Consider the following 18,089-nt stretch of genomic DNA (forward strand, 5'->3'; position numbering starts at 1 on the left):
TAGGAATTGAGACAAACTGGTTTTAGTGTCACCAAGCAAAGCTGCCTCAGCTCAGGCTCTCAGGGACTGCAGAAATAACTAACACTTTAGGACTGCTTGTCCCTGTGATTCTCCATTCTGTTTATTCAATCCGGAGTAACCCTGACCAGGACACTGACAGCACAGCAGTGTGAGGTACTGAGCAGCCCCTTCCCAGAATGATCCTGAGATAAACCCACCTGGCAGCAAGTGGAAGTTGCGCTGAGAACAAACCCACATCTGCAAAGGAAAAGTCTCCTCAGGCACCCCTGTTCTAAGGGAACACACAGCTCATCCAGAGTTCCTGAGCATAAGAACAGCCTCGGCAGCAAATCCAGCTGCAGCACTGTGTCGTTGGAGGCTCTGAAGCACCAGACTCGCACAGGGCTGCAGGAGCCCAGCCTGGACACTCCAAACACCAGAAAGCAGTTCAGGACTGAATAATTCACTGCAGAGCCACCAGACAGGGTGGGGAGCTGAAGCTTGAGGCTGCCAGGAAAGGGGCTCAAAGGTACCAGGAGGGGCAGCTGGACTGGTGAGGGTCAGACTAAACTGGGAGCTGAGACAACAGCCCAGGACCAGAAGGGTGGAGTTCATCCTTGAAAATGGAAGAGCTCCAGTGCAAGGCACTGCCAAAGGCACAACCCCATCACATGGGAATCCCAGAGCAGCTGGAGATGTTGTGCAGGTGAGCCAGCTCACAAACCTCATCTCCTGTGGTGACAGGCTGGGACAGCTGGGGATGTTCAGTCTGGAGAAAAGAAAGACCCAGGGAGACCCTTAGAGTCACAGTGCCTAAAGAAAGCTGGAGGGACTTTGGACAAGGGTCTGGCAGGACAGGACAAGGGGAAATAGCTTCCCACTGCCAGAGGGCAGGATTAGATGGGACATTGTGAAGAAATTCTTTCCTGTTGAGGCCCTGGCACAGGTTGCCCAGAGAAGCTGGAAGTGTTCAAGGCTAGGTTGGATAAAGCCTGGAGCAATCTTGTCTAGTGGAAAGTATCCCTGCCCATGGCAAGGGACAACAATGAGCTTTAAATTCCCTTCCAACCCAAATCATTTACTCATTCTGTGACTGCCCAACTCTGAGTAGCAAAACATGCAGAAGTAGCTTTTTTTTTTTTTCCTATGGGAAAAAAAAGGGTGCTGCAGTGGAGTCAAGAGTGGTGAGGATCCCAATGCCTGAGACTACACAACCCATCTGGCAACAGGTTCCCACAACAGCCCAGAGTGTTCCCTTGTGGTCCCTCCACACTGGCCTTGCTGCAGGACAGATCCCTGCGGGGATCAGCACCAGAGACTGGAGCTGGGGGGCTGCTGCCCTCCCCCAGCTCTGCAGCCTGCTCTCAGAGCAGATCAGCTGGAACAGTCAGGGCAGCCACAACAACCCCTGCATCGCCTGGGTGGCCTCTTCCTCACGCAGGTACAGATGTGACGCCTGTCGTGCACACCAGTGGGCTGCCATGGGGCTGCACTGTCAGGGGAGTTTTGCCACAGGAGACAGAGGGACCCTCAGAAAGCAGCTTTATTTCCTAGTGGTGCCTCTGGGAAAGGGGCAGACAGGGCTACTGCAGGGTGTGGCAGTGCTGGGTGCAGCTGGCACCCACCCAGGACCCAGCTCCCAGGGCTAGGCATGCTGGCAGAAAGGGACTGGCTCTGCCACAGGAGGGCACAGGGCCTGTGTGTGGATCCAGACTCTCCTCAGGTCCCCATCACTCCACAGGGACACCCACGGAGCTGCCCCTGTCACTGGTGGCTCCCAGGGAATCCCCAGAGAGGCTCTGCCCAGACAGGACACTGCTGAGGCTCTGCTGCCGGGCAGAACGTGGCACTGCTTCAACCGACACCTCCACCTCGATGGTAACACCTTCCCTGCAGACAGACACTGCTCTGAGGGCAGCAGCCCTAAGGGGGACATCACCATCCCTGCCCAGCACAGCAGGAGCAGGGGAGGCTGTTTGGAAAGGATGTGCCATTCCCCAGCCCCCCCAGCACAGCCACCCTGTTACCTGTCAGAGGTGTCCTGGCCCTCACTCAGCATACTCCCAGCAAGGGCCACTGTGCTGGCTGACTGGCTGTCCCCTTCCGGCCATGCTGGCCCCGGGTGTGGGCTGCGGCTGCTGCTGGGGATGGAGGCAGCAGGGTCTGGAGCTCCGTCCTCACCTGGTCTGGGGCTGGGCAGCACTGACCACAGCTCATTCACTGGGGAGAGAGAGCACGCTGTTCCCACAGACAGCTCCTGGCTGGAGCAGGGAGGGCACAGGCCAGGGCCTGCCAGCTGTGTGGGACTCACGTTTGGTCAGGTTGTCCAGCTCCACCATGCCGAGGTCTCCAGGCGTGCGGCTGCCCCTGCAGCCCCAGCGGCTCCGGCACAGCGACAGCACCACGGTCCCATACACGTAGGTGAGCACCAGGGGCACGCCAACACCTGGGGGTGGTCAAGTGGTCACTGCCCAGCCCCAGCTGTGGTGCCTCTGGCCCCACACATCCCGCACAGCCACGTCACAGCCACAGCCCCACTCCCCAACATGGGCAGCGCCCTCAGCACTCACCCACAGTGAGAGCTGTTATGATAGGGGACACGAAGAGAGAGAGGAGGACACTGCTGGTGACAGAGAGGCACTGCTGGCACCCGGAGTGACTGCTTCGCCGGCTCTGGCCCAGCACCTCAAGGACAAGACAAAAAGGTGAGGTGCTCTACAAAGACCTCGGCATATCCCCAGGGACACAGCCTCTCTCCAGCCTGGCAGAGCTCCAGCCATAGCCACCGACACCCCTCCCTCTCCTTAGCCACACCACCACTGCTGCCACAGCACAGGTGTTCTGGAAAGCCCCCCTAGAACCTTTCCTCCTTTTGCCCACCCTGACCCCTCTCCCCATGCTGAGCACACCTGCACTGGCAGGGGCTGCTGGGGACCCCCAGCAAGAAGGTCCCAGCAAGGAGGGACTGTGGGCTCAGGCATGTGCTGAGGGGTGGTCAGAGGTGGCACAGAGATGTGCTGTGGGCAGCAGGGAGCACTGCAGGTCTGTCTATAGCCAAGGGCCATGGGCTACCAGGCTCAGCAGGGAGCAGGACCACCGGGACTCCAGGACCACCTGCCAGTACCTTCCTACCCATGTAGATGGGGATCCCAATGGTAATGACAGGGACAGCAACACCCGCAGCAAGAGAGATGACCATGGGGGCTCCCAGCACCATGCCCAGCTGCCACATGATCCTCCGGGTCCGTGACCACGGCCTCTTCCCCCAGAAGGTGCAGCCAGAGGGGCTGTGGGGACAGAGGGGCTGAGACATGGCTTCTGCGAGGGGCAGGCAGAGACCAGCACAGGCTGGCTCCGTGCCAGGAGACATCCATGGGCCCACCAGAGAGCAAGTTGCCAGGTTCCCCCAACCCTGAGCTCCAGCTGCCTCTGACAGGGTGCCAAAAACCAGCCCCAGCCCTGCCAGACCCAGCAGCACAGACCACCCTGCTCCCCCCAGCTAACCCCAAACCTGGGGCAGGGCCTGGTTGCCCCCATCCCAGCCCCCCAGCTCCTGTCAGGGCCCCCAGCCCTGACCCAATGCAGTCCCACAGATCTCCCCAGCTCCTGTCAGGGCCCCCAAGCCCCATGGCCCCGCACTGACCTGAGAAAGTGCATATCAGAGATCTCCCGCAGACAGAGCCAGCAGAAGAGGCACCCACAGACCGTGCAGTTCATGCGGTTGCAGCTCCCATCGTTGATCTTCATGATGAAGGCGCTGCAGCGAGGACAGACCTTGATGTCCTCAGCCTCAGCTGGGGGGAGATAAGAAGGGATGGGCGAGCAGGACAGAACAGTGTGCATCCCTCCCAGCCTGTCCCAGGCTCTTCCCATCCCACAGGTGTCATGTGGGGAGCCAAGGTCCCTCACACACCCCGGCCCAACTGGCACAGGGGCTATGAGACTGCAGCAGAAGCAGTCAGGGGGAACTCTGGATCCTGGCTCCAGCAGCCCCACAGGCAGAAGGCACAGAGGCAAACAACTGTGCCAAAGCCCAGCCCTGCTGCTCCCACCCTGGGCCAGGGCCTCACCATGGGCCAACTCCTCCTGCTGTGCCAGCTGTGCTGTGGGGGTGGCCAGGCTGGGGGCCGGCGGTGCACAGGGGCCGTCAGGGTGCCAGGGTTGCCGGCAGTGGTAGCAGAACTCGGTGCCACAGCCCTCACGCCCACAGGTGAGGCGGGGACACTCAGCACAGCCGTGGGCAAAGACAGCGTAGCTGTGGGGAGAAGGTGGCTGGAGCTGGGGTGCGGCAGGGGGCCCCTCCCCAGCACAGCCAAGCCAGGCTGTGGCAGTCCCTGTCCCGCATGGAGCTGGAGCCACAGCCCCACTCAGGAGAGTCGGGATACACCCTCAACATCCCACCCTGCCCAGCATCCACGGCCCTGGGGCTCACAGAGTACCCAGCACAGCCAAGGACACCAGGGCTGTGGACAGAGCAGCACAGGCTGTGCAGCCAGGCCAGGACATTTCACACTTCCCTGGGCACACCCAGCCCAACAAAGGACAAGGTGATGAGGAACCTCGCCTGGGAAGGGCTCCCAGGACACAGGCACACACTGCTGTTGTGGGAGGGGGGCCCACGCCCAGCCCGTCTCTGTGCTGGGGCCGGTGGTACCTGCAGTCAGGTGCGGGGCACCAGCGGGTGCCAGGATCAGCCACCAGCAGCCGTCGCAGCAGGAACTCCTCGTACTTGTCCCGAAGGGCGGGCTGGGGCAGGAGCCGGTGGACATCGGCGGGCTGGAGCGCAGCGGGGCAGTGCGGGCACGACACCGGCACGCGGCTCTCGCTCACAGCGAGGCACAGGTACCGCTCCAGGCAGGCCCAGCACGAGCGGTGGGAGCAGGAGGCCAGGCTGGGAAAGGCCTCGGGGGGCTGGGGCAGCAGGCACAGGGGACACTCCTCCAGCGCCTGGCTCTCACCCAGGGGCAGCACAATGCGTGTCTCCTCGGGTTCCTCTGGCTCTGGCTCCGGTTGTGGTGGTGTTTCCCCCTCGATGGTCTGTGGCTTCCGCCTGAAGCAGCCCAGAAGCCGGCGGGGCCCAGGCACACGTGTGGGCTGCTCCATGGTGGCCCGCCAAGGTGGCCACCGACGGCTGCTGGGCTATGGAGGGCAGTGGGGAAGTGCTGGCCCTGGTACAGCCTCCATGGCCCAGCTCCTACCTGAGCCTCACCACGGGTAACAGCGGAACCATCCCCAGCTGCAGTCGATGCTGCTCAGCCTGCAGAGGAACTGCTCTTGAGAGCGAGCCCGTGCCCTGGGAACAGGCCCTTGGCACCCAGAGAAGCCCAACAGCACCCTGCCAACAGACCCAAGCCTGTTCTGCCCCATCCTGTCTCCTTCAGCTCCGCATGACAGCTCCAGGACTACGGAACTCCCAAATCCCCAGCGTGGGGAAGTCAGCAGCAACACCGTGACAAGCAGCCCAGGCACAGAGCAGTGTGACACTCACAGCCATCCCCACCCTGGGGCTTCAGGGCTCTCCTCTCCAGGCTGAGACATGGCTAAAGCGCTTTTCACTGGAGTTCAATTGCCAAGGGACCCAAGACCCAGTTCATTCAGTGACCAGGAGCCAGGTAATTCCAGCAGTGGGGTAGATCTGTCCATTTTCCTTGCTTAGAGCTCACACATCCATGGCCATACCACATTCCCTCCCCATGATCCTTCCCACTCTACACCCCAAAGCTGCCCCCTGCCCTCTCCACCTCAACAGCACTGCTACAGCCTCCACAGCACTCCCATGCCAGCCCTGCCAGAGGCAGAACCACCGGCACGAGAGAAGGCCGGCACCAGCGACACTCAGGTGAGACTGGGGAGTCCGAACGTACCCGCTCTGCTGGGCCAAGCACTGGGTGGCTCCGCATCCCCCCGGGGGACACAGCACTTCCCAGGGGATACAGCAGTGCTTCCCAGGGAGAGGGCAACTACAGAGCTCAGGGAAACCAGGCAGAAACCGGATTTACGTGGTGGTTGGAGAGCGAGAGACGGCCAGGGCTGTACCTGTCAGCGGGGAATCATCGCTGGCAGCACAGCACGGCACGGCCACGGCTCCCCCGGGACGGCCACAGCCCGACACATCCAGCGCCCGTGGACCTGCACAGGGACAGCAGAGATCCTGCACAGGGACAGCAGGGATCCTGCACAGGGACAGCAGAGATCCTGCACAGGGACAGCAGAGATCCTGCACAGGGACAGCAGGGACCCTGCACAGGGACAGCAGAGATCCTGCACAGGGACAGCAGGGATCCTGCACAGGGACAGCAGGGATCCTGCACAGGGACAGCAGGGACCCTGCACAGGGACAGCAGAGATCCTGCACAGGGACAGCAGAGATCCTGCACAGGGACAGCAGGGATCCTGCAAAAGGACAGCAGAGATCCTGCACAGGGACAGCAGAGATCCTGCAAAAGGACAGCAGGGATCCTGCACAGGGACAGCAGGGATCCTGCACAGGGACAGCAGAGATCCGAGCCGCGGCTCACACAGCCCGGGCGGCCTGGCCGCGGACCGGAGCCACCGGGAGAGCACAGCGAGCGATGCGGGTGGGGATCGGGAACACCCCCGGGACACGGCTGGGCTGCTCCTCCGCACCGACCACCGTGGGGATCGGCCGGGGCACGGTGTGACCAGGCAGCCAGCGGCGCCGAGGCCCAGCGGGACACCCAAAGCCCCGGGTGTCCCCGGTCTGACCGCGCGGGGACACCAGCAAGGGACTCACCGGGGTCTGCGCTCGGCGCCGGCTCTCGGCGTGGCCGGACCCGAAGGAGCCGCGGCCTCCCCTGAAGGGGTACAGAGACCGTCAGCGTCCGATAGCGACCCCGGTCCCGCCGGTGCCACCACCTCCCGCCGGCCGGAAGGGGCGGAGCCGCTGTTGTCCCGCCCCGCCCCGAGCCCCGCCCGAGCCCCCGAGCCCTGCCCGCCTGTCCCGTGACCCGGCTCGGCCCGGCACCACGCCCCCCTCGCCGGGCCAGGGCCCGCTCATGCCGGGGCGGGCGGGGCCGGGAGGCCGCGGTGCCTCTGCGCACGCGCCGGCTCCGCTTCCGGGTCGCGCGGCCGCTTCCGGCACAGCCCCCGCGCGCCCGGGGGAAGCGGAAGCGGAAGTGTCCGGTCGAGGCGGGGCGGCGGTGGCCGCCCCGGGCTGGTGGGGGCGGCTGGCGGGCCGCGGGCGGGCGGGCGGCGGGGCCGGGCCGGCGCCGGGGCCCGCCACGATGCCCCGGCGGAAGCAGAGCCACCCGCAGCCGGTGAAGGGTGAGTGCGCGGCGGGCCCGGGGGGCGGCGGCGGCCCGGCGGGGACCCGCGGCGCTCGGAGCGCTGCAGCGGACGCCGAGGATGGCACCGAGGAGACGGCAAGAGCGGCGGTGGTGCTGCCCGGGGACCTGCTGCTGGGCCGCGGCCCGGCCTCCGAGAAGGGACCGCCAGGTGCGTGCGGCCCCCGCGGGGACGCCGCCCCTCTCCGGCAGCCTCGCCGGCGGGGACGCGGCCCGGCCGGGCCGTACCGGCCCCGCGCTCCGCGCATCCGGCGGGGCCCGCCCTGCCACGGGCCCGCCCGGCGCGGGCTCCGACCGATCTTCCTCTCACGGGGGAGGCCCTGCCCCCGACGGGGCCCCCGGGTGGGTTCTGCCCGCCCGGTATTGACCCTCGGCACCGATCCCCGAGTGCTCCTTCCCGCCAAGGCCCCCGGCACGACGAGTGCCCGCGGTGGCTTTGGGGCCGCGCCTCGCAGCCGCCGCCGGGCTCATCCCAGAGCCACCAGCCCCGGCTCAGCCCCGGCTCTACTGCCCGCCCGGCCCCGGGGTCCTGTTCCACCGCTCCCCTCGGCACTGCGGGGTGTACGGAGCGCTCCCAGCCCCGGGACCGGCCCGGTGCGACCGGGCAGCGCCTGTCCAGCCGCTGCTCCCGAGCTTGGGTCAGCCCCGACCGAGGCGGCCGGAAGAGCGAGCGCTGCTCTGCTCCATGGAGCTGCTTCATGGGGACTGCTGGGAGTCACTCCCCGCCCCAGGCACGGAGCAACGTGAGAACAGAATGGCGAGAGAGGACAGCAGGAACTGTCCGGCCCCACATCTCCGTTCCCAAGGGCTGTGCCCTGATCCATGTGCTCCTACTCCGCACTGAGGCTCAGTCCAGCTGCCTGGCAGATGGGGATGGTCTGAGGGCTGTGGTTTCCTGCCCTGGGACAGCTGCTTAGTAGCCCAAGGAACCTGGCAAGGATTTGGTGACAAATTCTACTAGGAATATCTGTTCTCCCGTTCAGCCGCAGCCAGGGAGCAGGACTAGGATCTCAGCCCACTGAACCAGTCAGGACACACAGGCACTGACGTGGCCATTTAGGGGATGGTACTCTGGGGACGTTGTGGCACTGCTGGGTTGAGGGGCAGGGGGTTCCCTCAGTGTGGGACTGGGCTGAGGGGACAGGTCCCTTGGTGTGGGTGGGGCTGAGCTGAGGACAAAGGGAGTCCCTTGGCAGAGGGCTCGAGGCAGGGTAGTGTTCCTCCATAATAACCAGGCCTTGGTGGGATGCCCTTTTCTGATGACTGCGTTTCTGGCAGTGTTTGTGGAAGGGGCTGGGAAGCTGGAGGGGTCGTCCCATCCCACAGCATGGGTCAGCTTCATCTCTGTAGCTGCTGGCTTCTGGGAGCTGGACCCAGCCCAGGTGGCAGCAGCAAGGGGACAAGTTGAGGGTGCTTCCCAGGATGGGGGGCAGCTGCTGAGTCTGACAGACCCCAGGGCTGCTGGTCAGGCACAGCACAGAGCCAGCTGGTAGTGGTGAGCTGCCCCTCCAGCCCCAAGCACCAGCCTGGGGGCACACATGGAGCACCGGGGCTGCAGAAGGATGTGTCTGTGCCCAAGTGAGAAGTTCTGTTAGAGAGCCTGGCACAGCCTTCCCCCTGCAGCCACCAGACAGTGGCACTGTGTGGGGCTGGGGAATGTTTCCTGCAGGATAGAAGGGGCTGGTGTAGGAGCTCCATGGTGCCAGCCACACAAGTGCAACCAGCTGCCCCGGGGCTGGGGCAGTGGCACAGTGAGAGGGGCACAGAGCAGCCTTATGGGCACCCATTTCTCTAGCCTGGGCCAGGCTTTGCCCACCACCTCCCACCCACCAGGCTCAGGAGTGCCTGTGGGCAATGAATCTCCCCATCCTCTCACCCTTCCTGGTGGCAGGGTCTTGGCCAGCCATGCAGAAGTGTCAGGGTTTCCCGAGACGCCCGGAACAGGCCCTTAGCAGGGCGCTGGGGCAGGCCACGGCTGTGGGGCTTCTCACTGCAGTGCACAGTGTGCTGGGCTCCTACTGGGTGCCACAGGGTGGAGACCCATCTGGGACTGGGGGCGTAGGCAGAGGGGCTGTGCCTAGGCCAGCCAGGCTGACACTGCCCCATCCCCACGGTGTTCTCAGCAGACACACTTGTGGGGAAGATCGCTATTCCAGCATACGCCCTGAGCGACGACGACTGCTCCTCTGGGTACCAGCAGCTGAGCGTGGAGAGTGACCCCGAGGAGGGGGGTGAGCCCAGCCCCGCCGCCCTGCCCTGCCGCCAGTGCGGGCTGCAGCTGGCTGCCAGCCTGGGCCAGAGCTGCCTGCAGTGCGCCGGCGCCGAGGGCGGCCGCAGCCAGCGCATCGTCTACTCCTGCCAGCTCTGCCCCTTCGCCTCCCACTACTCCAGCCACCTCAAGCGCCACATGAAGACACACAATGGGGAGAAGCCTTTCGCCTGCCCGCAGTGTGCCTACGCCTCTGCCCAGCTGGTGAACCTGACCCGGCACCTGCGCACGCACACCGGGGAGAAGCCGTACCGCTGCACGTGCTGCAGCTTCGCCTGCAGCAGCCTGGGCAACCTCAAACGCCACGAGCGAGTCCACAGCCAGGACAAGCCCTTCCAGTGTGCTGCCTGTGACTATCGCTGCAACCAGAGCCGCAACCTGAAGCGGCACATGCTCAGCCACCGCCTGCCCGAGGGCGAGGGGCCACACCGGCGGGACAAGGACCCAGGTAATGGTGGGAGGGTGCAGGGATGTGGGGAGAGCTGATTTTGGGGCTGGGGCAGGGCACAGATCATGCCATTGATCCAAAGTCCTGTTACTGCCAGTCTCAGCGGGGCACTGTGGCTTGTCATAGAGCCAATCCTCGCTGGCGCTGTGCCGCCCAGCTCACAACCCCATCTCTTTGTCCCGCAGAGCCACTGCTGCCAGAGCTGAGCCTGCATGTGGGCAGCGGCAGCGGCCCCTTCCTGCCCGGCTGCGCACGGCTGCGGGGCGAGGAGGCAGCTGCGCTGCCCGAGCTGCTCTTCCCCTTCACCTGCCGCATGTGCGGGCTGGTGCTGGACGACGGGTTCGCGCAGGACGAGGGCCTGGCCGAGCAGGTCTGCGGGCGCTGCAGCCTGGCGGTGCTGGGCACAGAGCCAGGCGCCAGCCCCCGAAAGGGCACTGGGGACAAGGGCTTTGCCTGCAGCCTCTGCCCCTTCGTCACCCACTACCCCAACCACTTGGCACGGCACATGAAGACGCACAGCGGGGAGAAGCCCTTTGCCTGCCCGCTCTGTCCTTATGCCTCCGCCCACCTGGACAACCTGAAGCGGCACCAGCGCGTGCACACAGGCGAGAAGCCCTACAAGTGCCAGCTCTGCGACTATGCCTGCGGCAACCTGGCCAACCTCAAGCGCCACGGGCGCATCCACTCAGGCGACAAGCCCTTCCAGTGCAGCCTCTGCAGCTACAGCTGCAACCAGAGCATGAACCTGAAGCGGCACATGCTGCGGCATACGGGCGAGAAGCCCTTCCAGTGCCGGGACTGCTCCTACACCACTGGTCACTGGGACAACTACAAGCGCCACCAGAAGATCCACGGCCACACAGCCGAGAGCTGGGTGAACCCACGCAATGCCAAAGCCCTCCTGGCCCCTCCAGCCGTGGGCACGGCCCTGCCCTGAGACAGCACTTAGCCTGGCAGTGGGCCTGGGGTGCCTCAGTGCCTGCCTTCTCTGGGGGAGGGAGGACAGGCAGGCAACTCCACGGGGGCTTAGGGCTGCCTTACACCAGGCCCACAGGTGCACTGGGGCCTCCAGCAGCCCTGTCCCGTCTGGGCAGGGTGAAGTCACAACCGGCGGCTCTGACCCTTGCCTGTGCGGCAGCACTGCCACCCCACCTGCCTGTTTCTTCCTGCCAGAGCCTTTCTCTGCTGGGGTTTGGGGAAAAGAGGGGAGTGGGGAACAGGACTGGTTCCATGGCTGCTGCCGTGCTGGTCGGTGTAATTTATATTGTGTATAAAAGCATTAAACAGTCAGTTTTGTTATCTGCTCTTCACCCTGGGGGCCTTGTTCTGCTGCAGAGGGCAGCCCAGGGCTGCCACAGAGAGAGGAGGGACAGCAGCCACCCCCCAACAGACAGCCTGGTACCAATCAGGATCCATTTTAATCATTGTTGCAGTGTGTAAACATCAGTTACTGTCCATTAATGCTCTGTCGGGCTGAGCAGCAGGAGATACGTGGTTACAAGCCTAGATTACGCTGGCGTCTATGAGCGGGTTAGAGGGGACTCTGCGTGGAGCCCCCTGAGACAGCTTACTGCACTCTGTCTTGGAGCACAAACCTAAACGCTAATTTGGCATTAATGGAGCCTGCCTGGGTCTGCCCCAAGGCTGGGCCAGGCCTTCCCAGCTGGGACAGGAGCAGCTCTGCCCCCGTGCTGGGCCAGGCCTTGCACTGCAGCTCCAGGGCTCTGCCCGGGCAAACCGTTCAGGTCAAACAAGCCCTCTCCCAGCTGGAGCCAGCAGCGGGAGGAGTTCAGCTGCCCCCACCTCGAAGGCAATGGTGGGTTGGGGGTGAGCTCCCAGCCCCGGGGAGCAGGGAAAGGTGGATGTAGCAGGTGAGAGGCACGTTGATTGCAACCTGGCTGCAGGTCATACATTCCTCAGCGAAGGCCCTTGCTCAGGCCGGGGCTGTCCTGGGATAGGGGGCACTACAGATCCTCATCGCCAATGCCCTCAAAGGCATAATTGCCATGGAAGTCATTAGCACCCACATCGTTTGCAGAGCTGGAGTGGCTGATCCCACGCAGGCTGACGGAAGTGAGCTTGCTCTGTGGAGAAGAGAGATGTTAGCGAGGACACCCCTAGCTCCCCATCCCACTTAGCCTGAGGTCGCTGGTGCACCCGCACACAACTCACCGAGAGTTTGGCCATGGGCTCCCAGGAGGCATCGGGTGAGTCCTGTGAGGACAGCACAGTTGGGCAGCTCAGGGTCATGGAACACAACACGCCCCTCTCCTTCTACCCACCCTCCTCCGTCCTCAGGGAGTCTGGCTCACTGAGCTGGTCCAGGACCTCCTTCCCTTCCCAGGGCTCTGGAAGCAGGGCACCGCAGCCCTGCTGTCCTCTGGGCTTGCCCCAGACAAGGGGATAGTGGCTCCTCTGGGGGCAGTGAGTTCTGGTACACAACATGACAGAGCCTGTGGTTGCACATGTCCCCTTCCAGGGGCTGCAGGGTCCCACTCACCAGCAGCGGGGGTGACTTCACAGCTTGCTGGCTGTCGGAGCGCCGCAGGGCCCCATTCACCCTCCGCCGAAACATCTGCAGGGACGAGCTCAGCTTAGCCACAGGGTCCCCAGCATCAGCTCTGGGTCTTGTAACTGGCCCTGGGGATGCTGGCCCCACCGTGAGGGGAGCACTCAGCAGCCAGCCCAGACCCCAGGAAGTCACAGGGCCAGGTTGGGATACCACCCCGGAGCCATCATCTGGCCTCAACCCTCACCTTGCGGATGCTGCCTCCAGACTTTTTCACCATCAGCTCATCTACCATGGACTGCAAACAGATGCTCAGCATGATGGCCTGAAAGCAAGAAGTGTCATGGGGCTGTCTTCACCCCACAGCCTTCCCACACCCCATGCAGGGCCAAACAAAGCCCTTGCCCCCTTACAGCCACCACCAGCCCATCACACAGGCAGCTCTACCTGTGGGCTGGTGATGGTGACCCACTGCAGCCGGTCCTTGCTCATCAGGTACTCAAAAGCCAACTCCAGCTTCACCTCAGACTTCCCTGGACTGCTCCCCGAAGGGCCGTTGCTCATCGGCACCTGCAAGGACACACACACACACCAAGGCTGAGAGCCTCCAAGGGAGAAGTAGCAGCTCCCCAGGCTCCAGTGCAGGTTGAGGGCAGCACCAAGCCAAGTGTGGGACACCTGCACAGTCCCCACCAGTCTTCTGCCACTGTCAGGTCCCCTCAAATGTCATCAAACCAATGATCTCCTCATCCCCAAGACATGATTCAGACCCTCTCCAGGCCTGCTGGGCCAGAAGCTGGCATCAGAGCCCGCACCTTTCCCAGGAAGAGGGAAAGCCCAGCCTGGCACAGACAGGTCTCTCCAGCCCTGACAGACCCTTCCCTGGTCTCCAAGCGTCACTCACCGAGGATGTGACCCGCCAGCACCGCATGCGCGTGACCTTGAAGCTGCCCTCTTTGATCTGCTCATTCGGCAGCCGCACCTGGAAGTTGAGCTCGTTGTTGCCGGCGCTGACGACGACATGGCAGCCCTTCTCAGGGAAGTCGGTGATGCAGGGGTCGAACTTGAGATAGCCGTAGTACTTCAGGGTCTGCGCCAGGCGGATGAACTGCAGGCAGAGCCAGGGATGCTCAGCACTGCCGGCCGCCTGCCCAGGCCAGGAACAGGTGACCACCCCGGTCACATGGAGAGGGGCTAGTGCAGTGCCAGAACTGCCCCAATCATGCCATTCTACCCTCTCCTACCTCCTTCTTGGAGACCTTTTCTTGCAGGGACTTCAGCTGCCGGTGCTGCTCCTTGTTGACAAGGATCCATCCATGTTCAATGTCTGACACCGTCTACAAGGAGCAGAGGTTGATGAGCACCCAGGACCAGAGCTACCCAAGGCCCTGCACAGCTGTGGCCAAGGGGTGCAGCATCCCTCCTCACCTGGCTGTGCCACACCAACCCTCACCTGTGCATACAGCAAGTTCAACCCCACACGATGCTCCATCACATCATCATCATAGGCCGAGTCCCAGTAGCTGCAAGGGAGCCACATGGATTAGCCAACTCCCCACCTCCTAACAGCAATGAAGAGAAAATCGGCTTCCTGTGGGCTGGCTCGCTGGCCAGCTCCCCCTAACCAACAGTCACTGTGCCCTGCTCCCCATCTAAACCAGTTGCCACAGGAAGGCAGAAATGGGCTGAGCACAGCGGGGCAGCCCATGCTCCAGTGTCATGGTCAGGGATGCTCAGGTGTGTTCCTGGGGGCCAAAGCATCTGTGGGCAGCAATGGCAGGAGGGGAGGGTCTCTCTGTGGAACAGGGAGCCCTGGGCACCACCCCACTGCTGCCCCACACTCACCTCTTGCGCAGGATGATCTGGAACTCAGGGTTGTGCAGGCTGGTGACCGACACGTACGGCAGCTCAAACTCCTGCAGCTTTCTCACAACTGCGGGGAAACGCCGGCTCAGCAGCAGCTCTGGGCAGCAGGAGCCCCTAGGCCCCCACCATCAGAGTGCCCCAAGGAAAACAGCTGGGCCCCCCACCCAGGGTAGGGTCCAAGCACACAGCCCTCACTCCAGGCAGGGGGCAGAGCAGATGCCCCACTGCAATGGGCTCTACTCACAGGAGAAAGCTCCACCCTTGGTCTGTCTCACTAGAAAGAGGCTGAAGTAGCCAACCAGGTCATCTGGCAGATCCAGCTTGGAGGCCACAGCCTGGAAGGAAGAGAAGGATAGTCCCCATATAGTCCCAACATGGTGGCAAGACCCAGCTCATGCACATTCTGGGGCCTCCCAACACCAAGAAGGCAGCACCTCTGCTGCCCTGTGGCCAGGTCTGGGGCTCATTGCAACCAGGAAACAGCCAGGGGACCCCAAACATCAATCTGGACCCAGACACACCCATCAGCACACCCATGTCAGCTCCCAGCTTTCAGCTCCACCAAGTCAACCCTGCTCCAGGGTGGGCAGATGGCAGAGGAGGGCAGGGGGGACTACCAGGCTGAGAGAGCCCCACACATGTGAGAAACCACAGAACACAGCAGGAGGGGCTGGAACAACAGCTCTGGCACCTCAAGGACATCCTCTGTCTGGTCTGACGTAAGGATGGTGACCTTGACCTTCTGCCCATTAGAAAGCAACACTTCCAGCACCACCTCCTCTGTGGGGATCTGCTGCGTCTCCTGGAGAGAGAAACAGGACTGGCACCCCAGCTCCCTGCCACAGACTGAGAGCCCCAGACCCTCCCCACAGCTCTGCCCCCTCACCTGCTGTGCCTTGCGCAGGAAGCTGTTGAAGGTCTCGCTGCCTCCCAGCATTGGGTCCTGCCGCACTGCAGGAAGGGGCACGAGGAGTCAGGAGTCCCATGGGAAGGGGCAGGGACCCACACCAGTGCCTGGCCCTTCTGCAGCCCCTGTTTGCCCTCAGACTGTGTGCTGGACCCCCCCCTGCACATTCCCACTCTGCCAGTGCAGGGCAGGGGCTGGGACAGGAGCTGGCATCCAGGGGACAAGCCCATCGAATGCCAGTGCTATACTGGGAGCTGCAAGATGTGCCACGGTGGATGGAGCAGTGCAGGGAGGAAGCCATGGGCCATGCTCCATGCCCTGCACAACCGGGCTGGGGCAGGCCCAGCTTACCAGCCTGCATGTACTTCTCCAGCTGCTCCCGTCGCTGCTCTACCTCCGCTGGGGTGAGCGTGAAGATCTTCTTTGGGGGAAAGGCTGGGACCACATTGGTGCCATACTCCTTCCTCAACTAGGATAAGAACAGAGTGCTGCAAGAGCCTCCAGAGAGATGGTGGCTGCCCTGATCCCCCACCCTCACAAGGGCAGCAGAGAGCTTGTTAGCATCCCTTATCCACATGGGAGTCCAGCAGCATGCAAGAACCCAGCTGGAATGTCACAGACCAGGAGCGGGGACGGCGGCTCCCAGCGCCCTCCCTACCTGCTCGTGCAGGCCCAGGAGCTGGCTGTAGCGCACCCGGCAGTGCAACACCCCGTTCACGTGGATGTTGTAGGCCTGCAGGGAAAGAGGCCTGTCAGATCCCAGCACCTGTCAGATGGAGGAGTCCCAGGACCTGCCCAGCTTGGGGCACATAGGCTGCCAGGGAGTACCCAGGAAAAGGCAATAAATACTCCTGAGGACCCTGCTGAAGGGCAGATGGTCAAAATCATTCAGGAAGTATGAGCACATCCAAGAGATGTGCCCACCGTGCTCCAGGAAGGTCTAACCCTGTGGCTGCCCAGCCATGGGGAGTACAGAGCCACACTGCAGCCCTGCAGACATAGATGTCCCCATGTCAACAGACAAGGACACCCCACTCCCAGGAGTTCACAAGGAGCTGGTCCCTGGCTATACCTCCTCTGCTCTGGCTCAGCTCCTGCTGACAACACAGGCAGAGCACAGCTACGACTGCAGAACATACAGGGCCTAGCAACTCCATGGTCCAGCTCCCGGCACCTCGCCGTAGATAGAGTCCTTGCAAGGGACAGCACTGTCCTCTCAGGTCCTGCCACGCCCAGAGTAGTGTTTGGGAGGGTGACAGGATGGACGTGAGCCTCCAGCCAGCCATGGCAGCCCATGGATGCCCCTGGTGCCGTCCTGCTCCTGAGCGCTGGGACTGCCCAAGGCTCAGCAGAGGTCCCAGCCCAACCAGGCTGGAGCTCACACTGGCACTCCCAACCCAAAGGCACAGGCCAGTGGCCCAGGGTTGCTGTGCAGGAGCCAGGAGGGACAGCAGTGGTACAGGCAGAACCCACACACGCCCAAATCAGGGCTCTCCATGAGTTCACAGCTCCTGCCCGACCCCTGGGCTGCCCAAGGGCTCTCCCCAAAGCCTCCCCCAGGCCTGAGGAGCCTCTGCAACAGCAGAGGGCAAAGTGCAGGGGGATCACAGGGCTGAAATGCCTCGATGGCTGCCTGCTCCTTTGGCCCTTGAACAACTGCACCTCCTGGGCATCACCAGGTCTCTCCATCACAGCTCTACCCCCGTGAACGTGCCCCGACTCAGGCTCCCGAGGAGGATCACCCAGAGATCTGGGAATTCCGGCACAGGGAGCAGGCGTGGAGGTCTTCGCAGGGCCGTGAGGCCCAGGGCTGCCCCCCCCTTACCCCGAGAGCACCGATTCGGACCCTCCGTCCAGCCCGGGGGCTCTGCCCGCCGCTGCCGGCCCCGGGAAAGGGCTCTGCGCACTCAGCAAGCAGCCAGCGCCACTCGGCAGCGGCGGCAGCGAGCCCCGGCTCCTCTCCGGAGGCGCTCCCGGCGCGGGGAGCAAAACAGGAAACGGGACAAACAGAGGGACGGGCGGGCCAGGATGAGCCGGAGCTGGGGATGAGACCGGACGGGGGCCCCGAGGGGCTGCCCACCCCCGCCCGCGGCGCTGGGGCAGGGCAAGGTCCGGACATCCCCGGGCCGCTTCCAGGGACCTCTCTCGCCCGATCCGGAGCTGCGGGGGCGGCGGGGCCCAATCCCTGCCCGGCCCTGGCACAGGCTCAGGGCGCCGGACGGGGACGGCGATGGGCCGGGACCTGCCCGCCTCACCCCGGTCCCGGTCTCGGTCCTGATCCTGATCCCGACCCGCCATCGCGCCGGGACTGCGGAGCCGCACGGCCCCACCGGGACCGCGCCGCACCCGGGCCGCGGAGCCGCGCCACCCACTCGGCTCCGCGGGACAGCTCCGCTCCCTCGGCCCCGCTCACCACGTAGGCGGCGGCGCCGCCGCCGTCCCCGGCGCGGGTCTCGGTCTCGGGAATGGAGAAGTGCATGGCCGGGCCGAGCGCGCCCCCGCTACCCGCCTCCCGCCGCCGCCATCTCGGGCCAGCACTCCCCGCGATGGCGCGGCCGGCAGCACCGCCCGCCCCAGGGCCGCCCCGCTCCGCCCCGCCCGGGGCCGTCGCTCTCAGCCCGCCCCGATTCACCCCGCTCCGCCCGCCCCGGGGACGCCCTGCCCTGCCCGCCCCGCACAGCCCCGCCCCGCCCTGAGGGCCCCCGCCGCGCCGGGGCTGAGGGCAGCGAGCGCCCGCGGTGGGACGGAACCGGGAAGGCGGGGCCGTGGGGGGAGCCCCGGGAACG

The 18,089-nt window shown here is 64.1% G+C and overlaps 3 protein-coding genes across 9 annotated transcripts; 1 reads left to right on the top strand and 2 right to left on the bottom strand.

The window, feature by feature from the left end:
• Window positions 1-1,525: 1,525 nt before the first annotated feature.
• On the bottom strand, window positions 1,526-6,936 carry LOC111927455 (E3 ubiquitin-protein ligase RNF19B-like). Of its 6 annotated transcripts, none has more exons than XM_086875241.1 (10): window positions 6,755-6,936; window positions 6,037-6,129; window positions 4,655-5,257; window positions 4,071-4,255; window positions 3,644-3,794; window positions 3,125-3,287; window positions 2,571-2,685; window positions 2,312-2,446; window positions 2,028-2,220; window positions 1,526-1,890 (listed from the first exon to the last, which is right to left on the bottom strand). In XM_086875241.1, the coding sequence occupies exons 3-10, from the start codon at window positions 5,101-5,103 to the stop codon at window positions 1,731-1,733; spliced, it is 1,551 nt and encodes a 516-aa protein (XP_086731367.1). In that variant the 5' UTR covers window positions 5,104-5,257; window positions 6,037-6,129; window positions 6,755-6,936; the 3' UTR covers window positions 1,526-1,730. The 6 variants fall into 6 exon arrangements, with proteins under 6 accessions (XP_086731367.1, XP_086731365.1, XP_086731369.1 ...); XM_086875239.1 differs by having other exon boundaries at window positions 1,526-1,923; window positions 6,755-6,935; XM_086875243.1 differs by lacking the exon at window positions 4,071-4,255 and having other exon boundaries at window positions 3,644-3,757; window positions 6,755-6,919.
• Window positions 6,937-7,202: 266 nt separating this feature from the next.
• Window positions 7,203-11,320, top strand: ZNF513 (zinc finger protein 513). 2 transcript variants are annotated; one of them, XM_086875246.1, is made up of 3 exons: window positions 7,203-7,284; window positions 9,428-10,021; window positions 10,207-11,320. In XM_086875246.1, exons 1-3 carry the CDS (start codon window positions 7,245-7,247, stop codon window positions 10,956-10,958), a joined length of 1,386 nt encoding a protein of 461 aa, XP_086731372.1. In that variant the 5' UTR covers window positions 7,203-7,244; the 3' UTR covers window positions 10,959-11,320. The 2 variants fall into 2 exon arrangements, with proteins under 2 accessions (XP_086731372.1, XP_086731370.1); XM_086875244.1 differs by having other exon boundaries at window positions 7,245-7,455.
• Window positions 11,321-11,420: 100 nt separating this feature from the next.
• On the bottom strand, window positions 11,421-17,885 carry SNX17 (sorting nexin 17). The gene is made up of 15 exons (XM_086875247.1): window positions 17,717-17,885; window positions 15,962-16,036; window positions 15,655-15,772; window positions 15,283-15,347; window positions 15,088-15,198; window positions 14,641-14,731; window positions 14,376-14,463; window positions 13,984-14,053; window positions 13,775-13,867; window positions 13,435-13,638; window positions 12,978-13,100; window positions 12,778-12,855; window positions 12,522-12,596; window positions 12,194-12,235; window positions 11,421-12,105 (listed from the first exon to the last, which is right to left on the bottom strand). The coding sequence occupies exons 1-15, from the start codon at window positions 17,780-17,782 to the stop codon at window positions 11,986-11,988; spliced, it is 1,419 nt and encodes a 472-aa protein (XP_086731373.1). The 5' UTR covers window positions 17,783-17,885; the 3' UTR covers window positions 11,421-11,985.
• Window positions 17,886-18,089: the final 204 nt, after the last annotated feature.

This window comes from Cyanistes caeruleus, chromosome 2 (genome assembly GCF_971803275.1).
Source record: "Cyanistes caeruleus chromosome 2, bCyaCae1.hap1.1, whole genome shotgun sequence".
Taxonomy (NCBI): Eukaryota; Metazoa; Chordata; class Aves; order Passeriformes; family Paridae; genus Cyanistes; species Cyanistes caeruleus.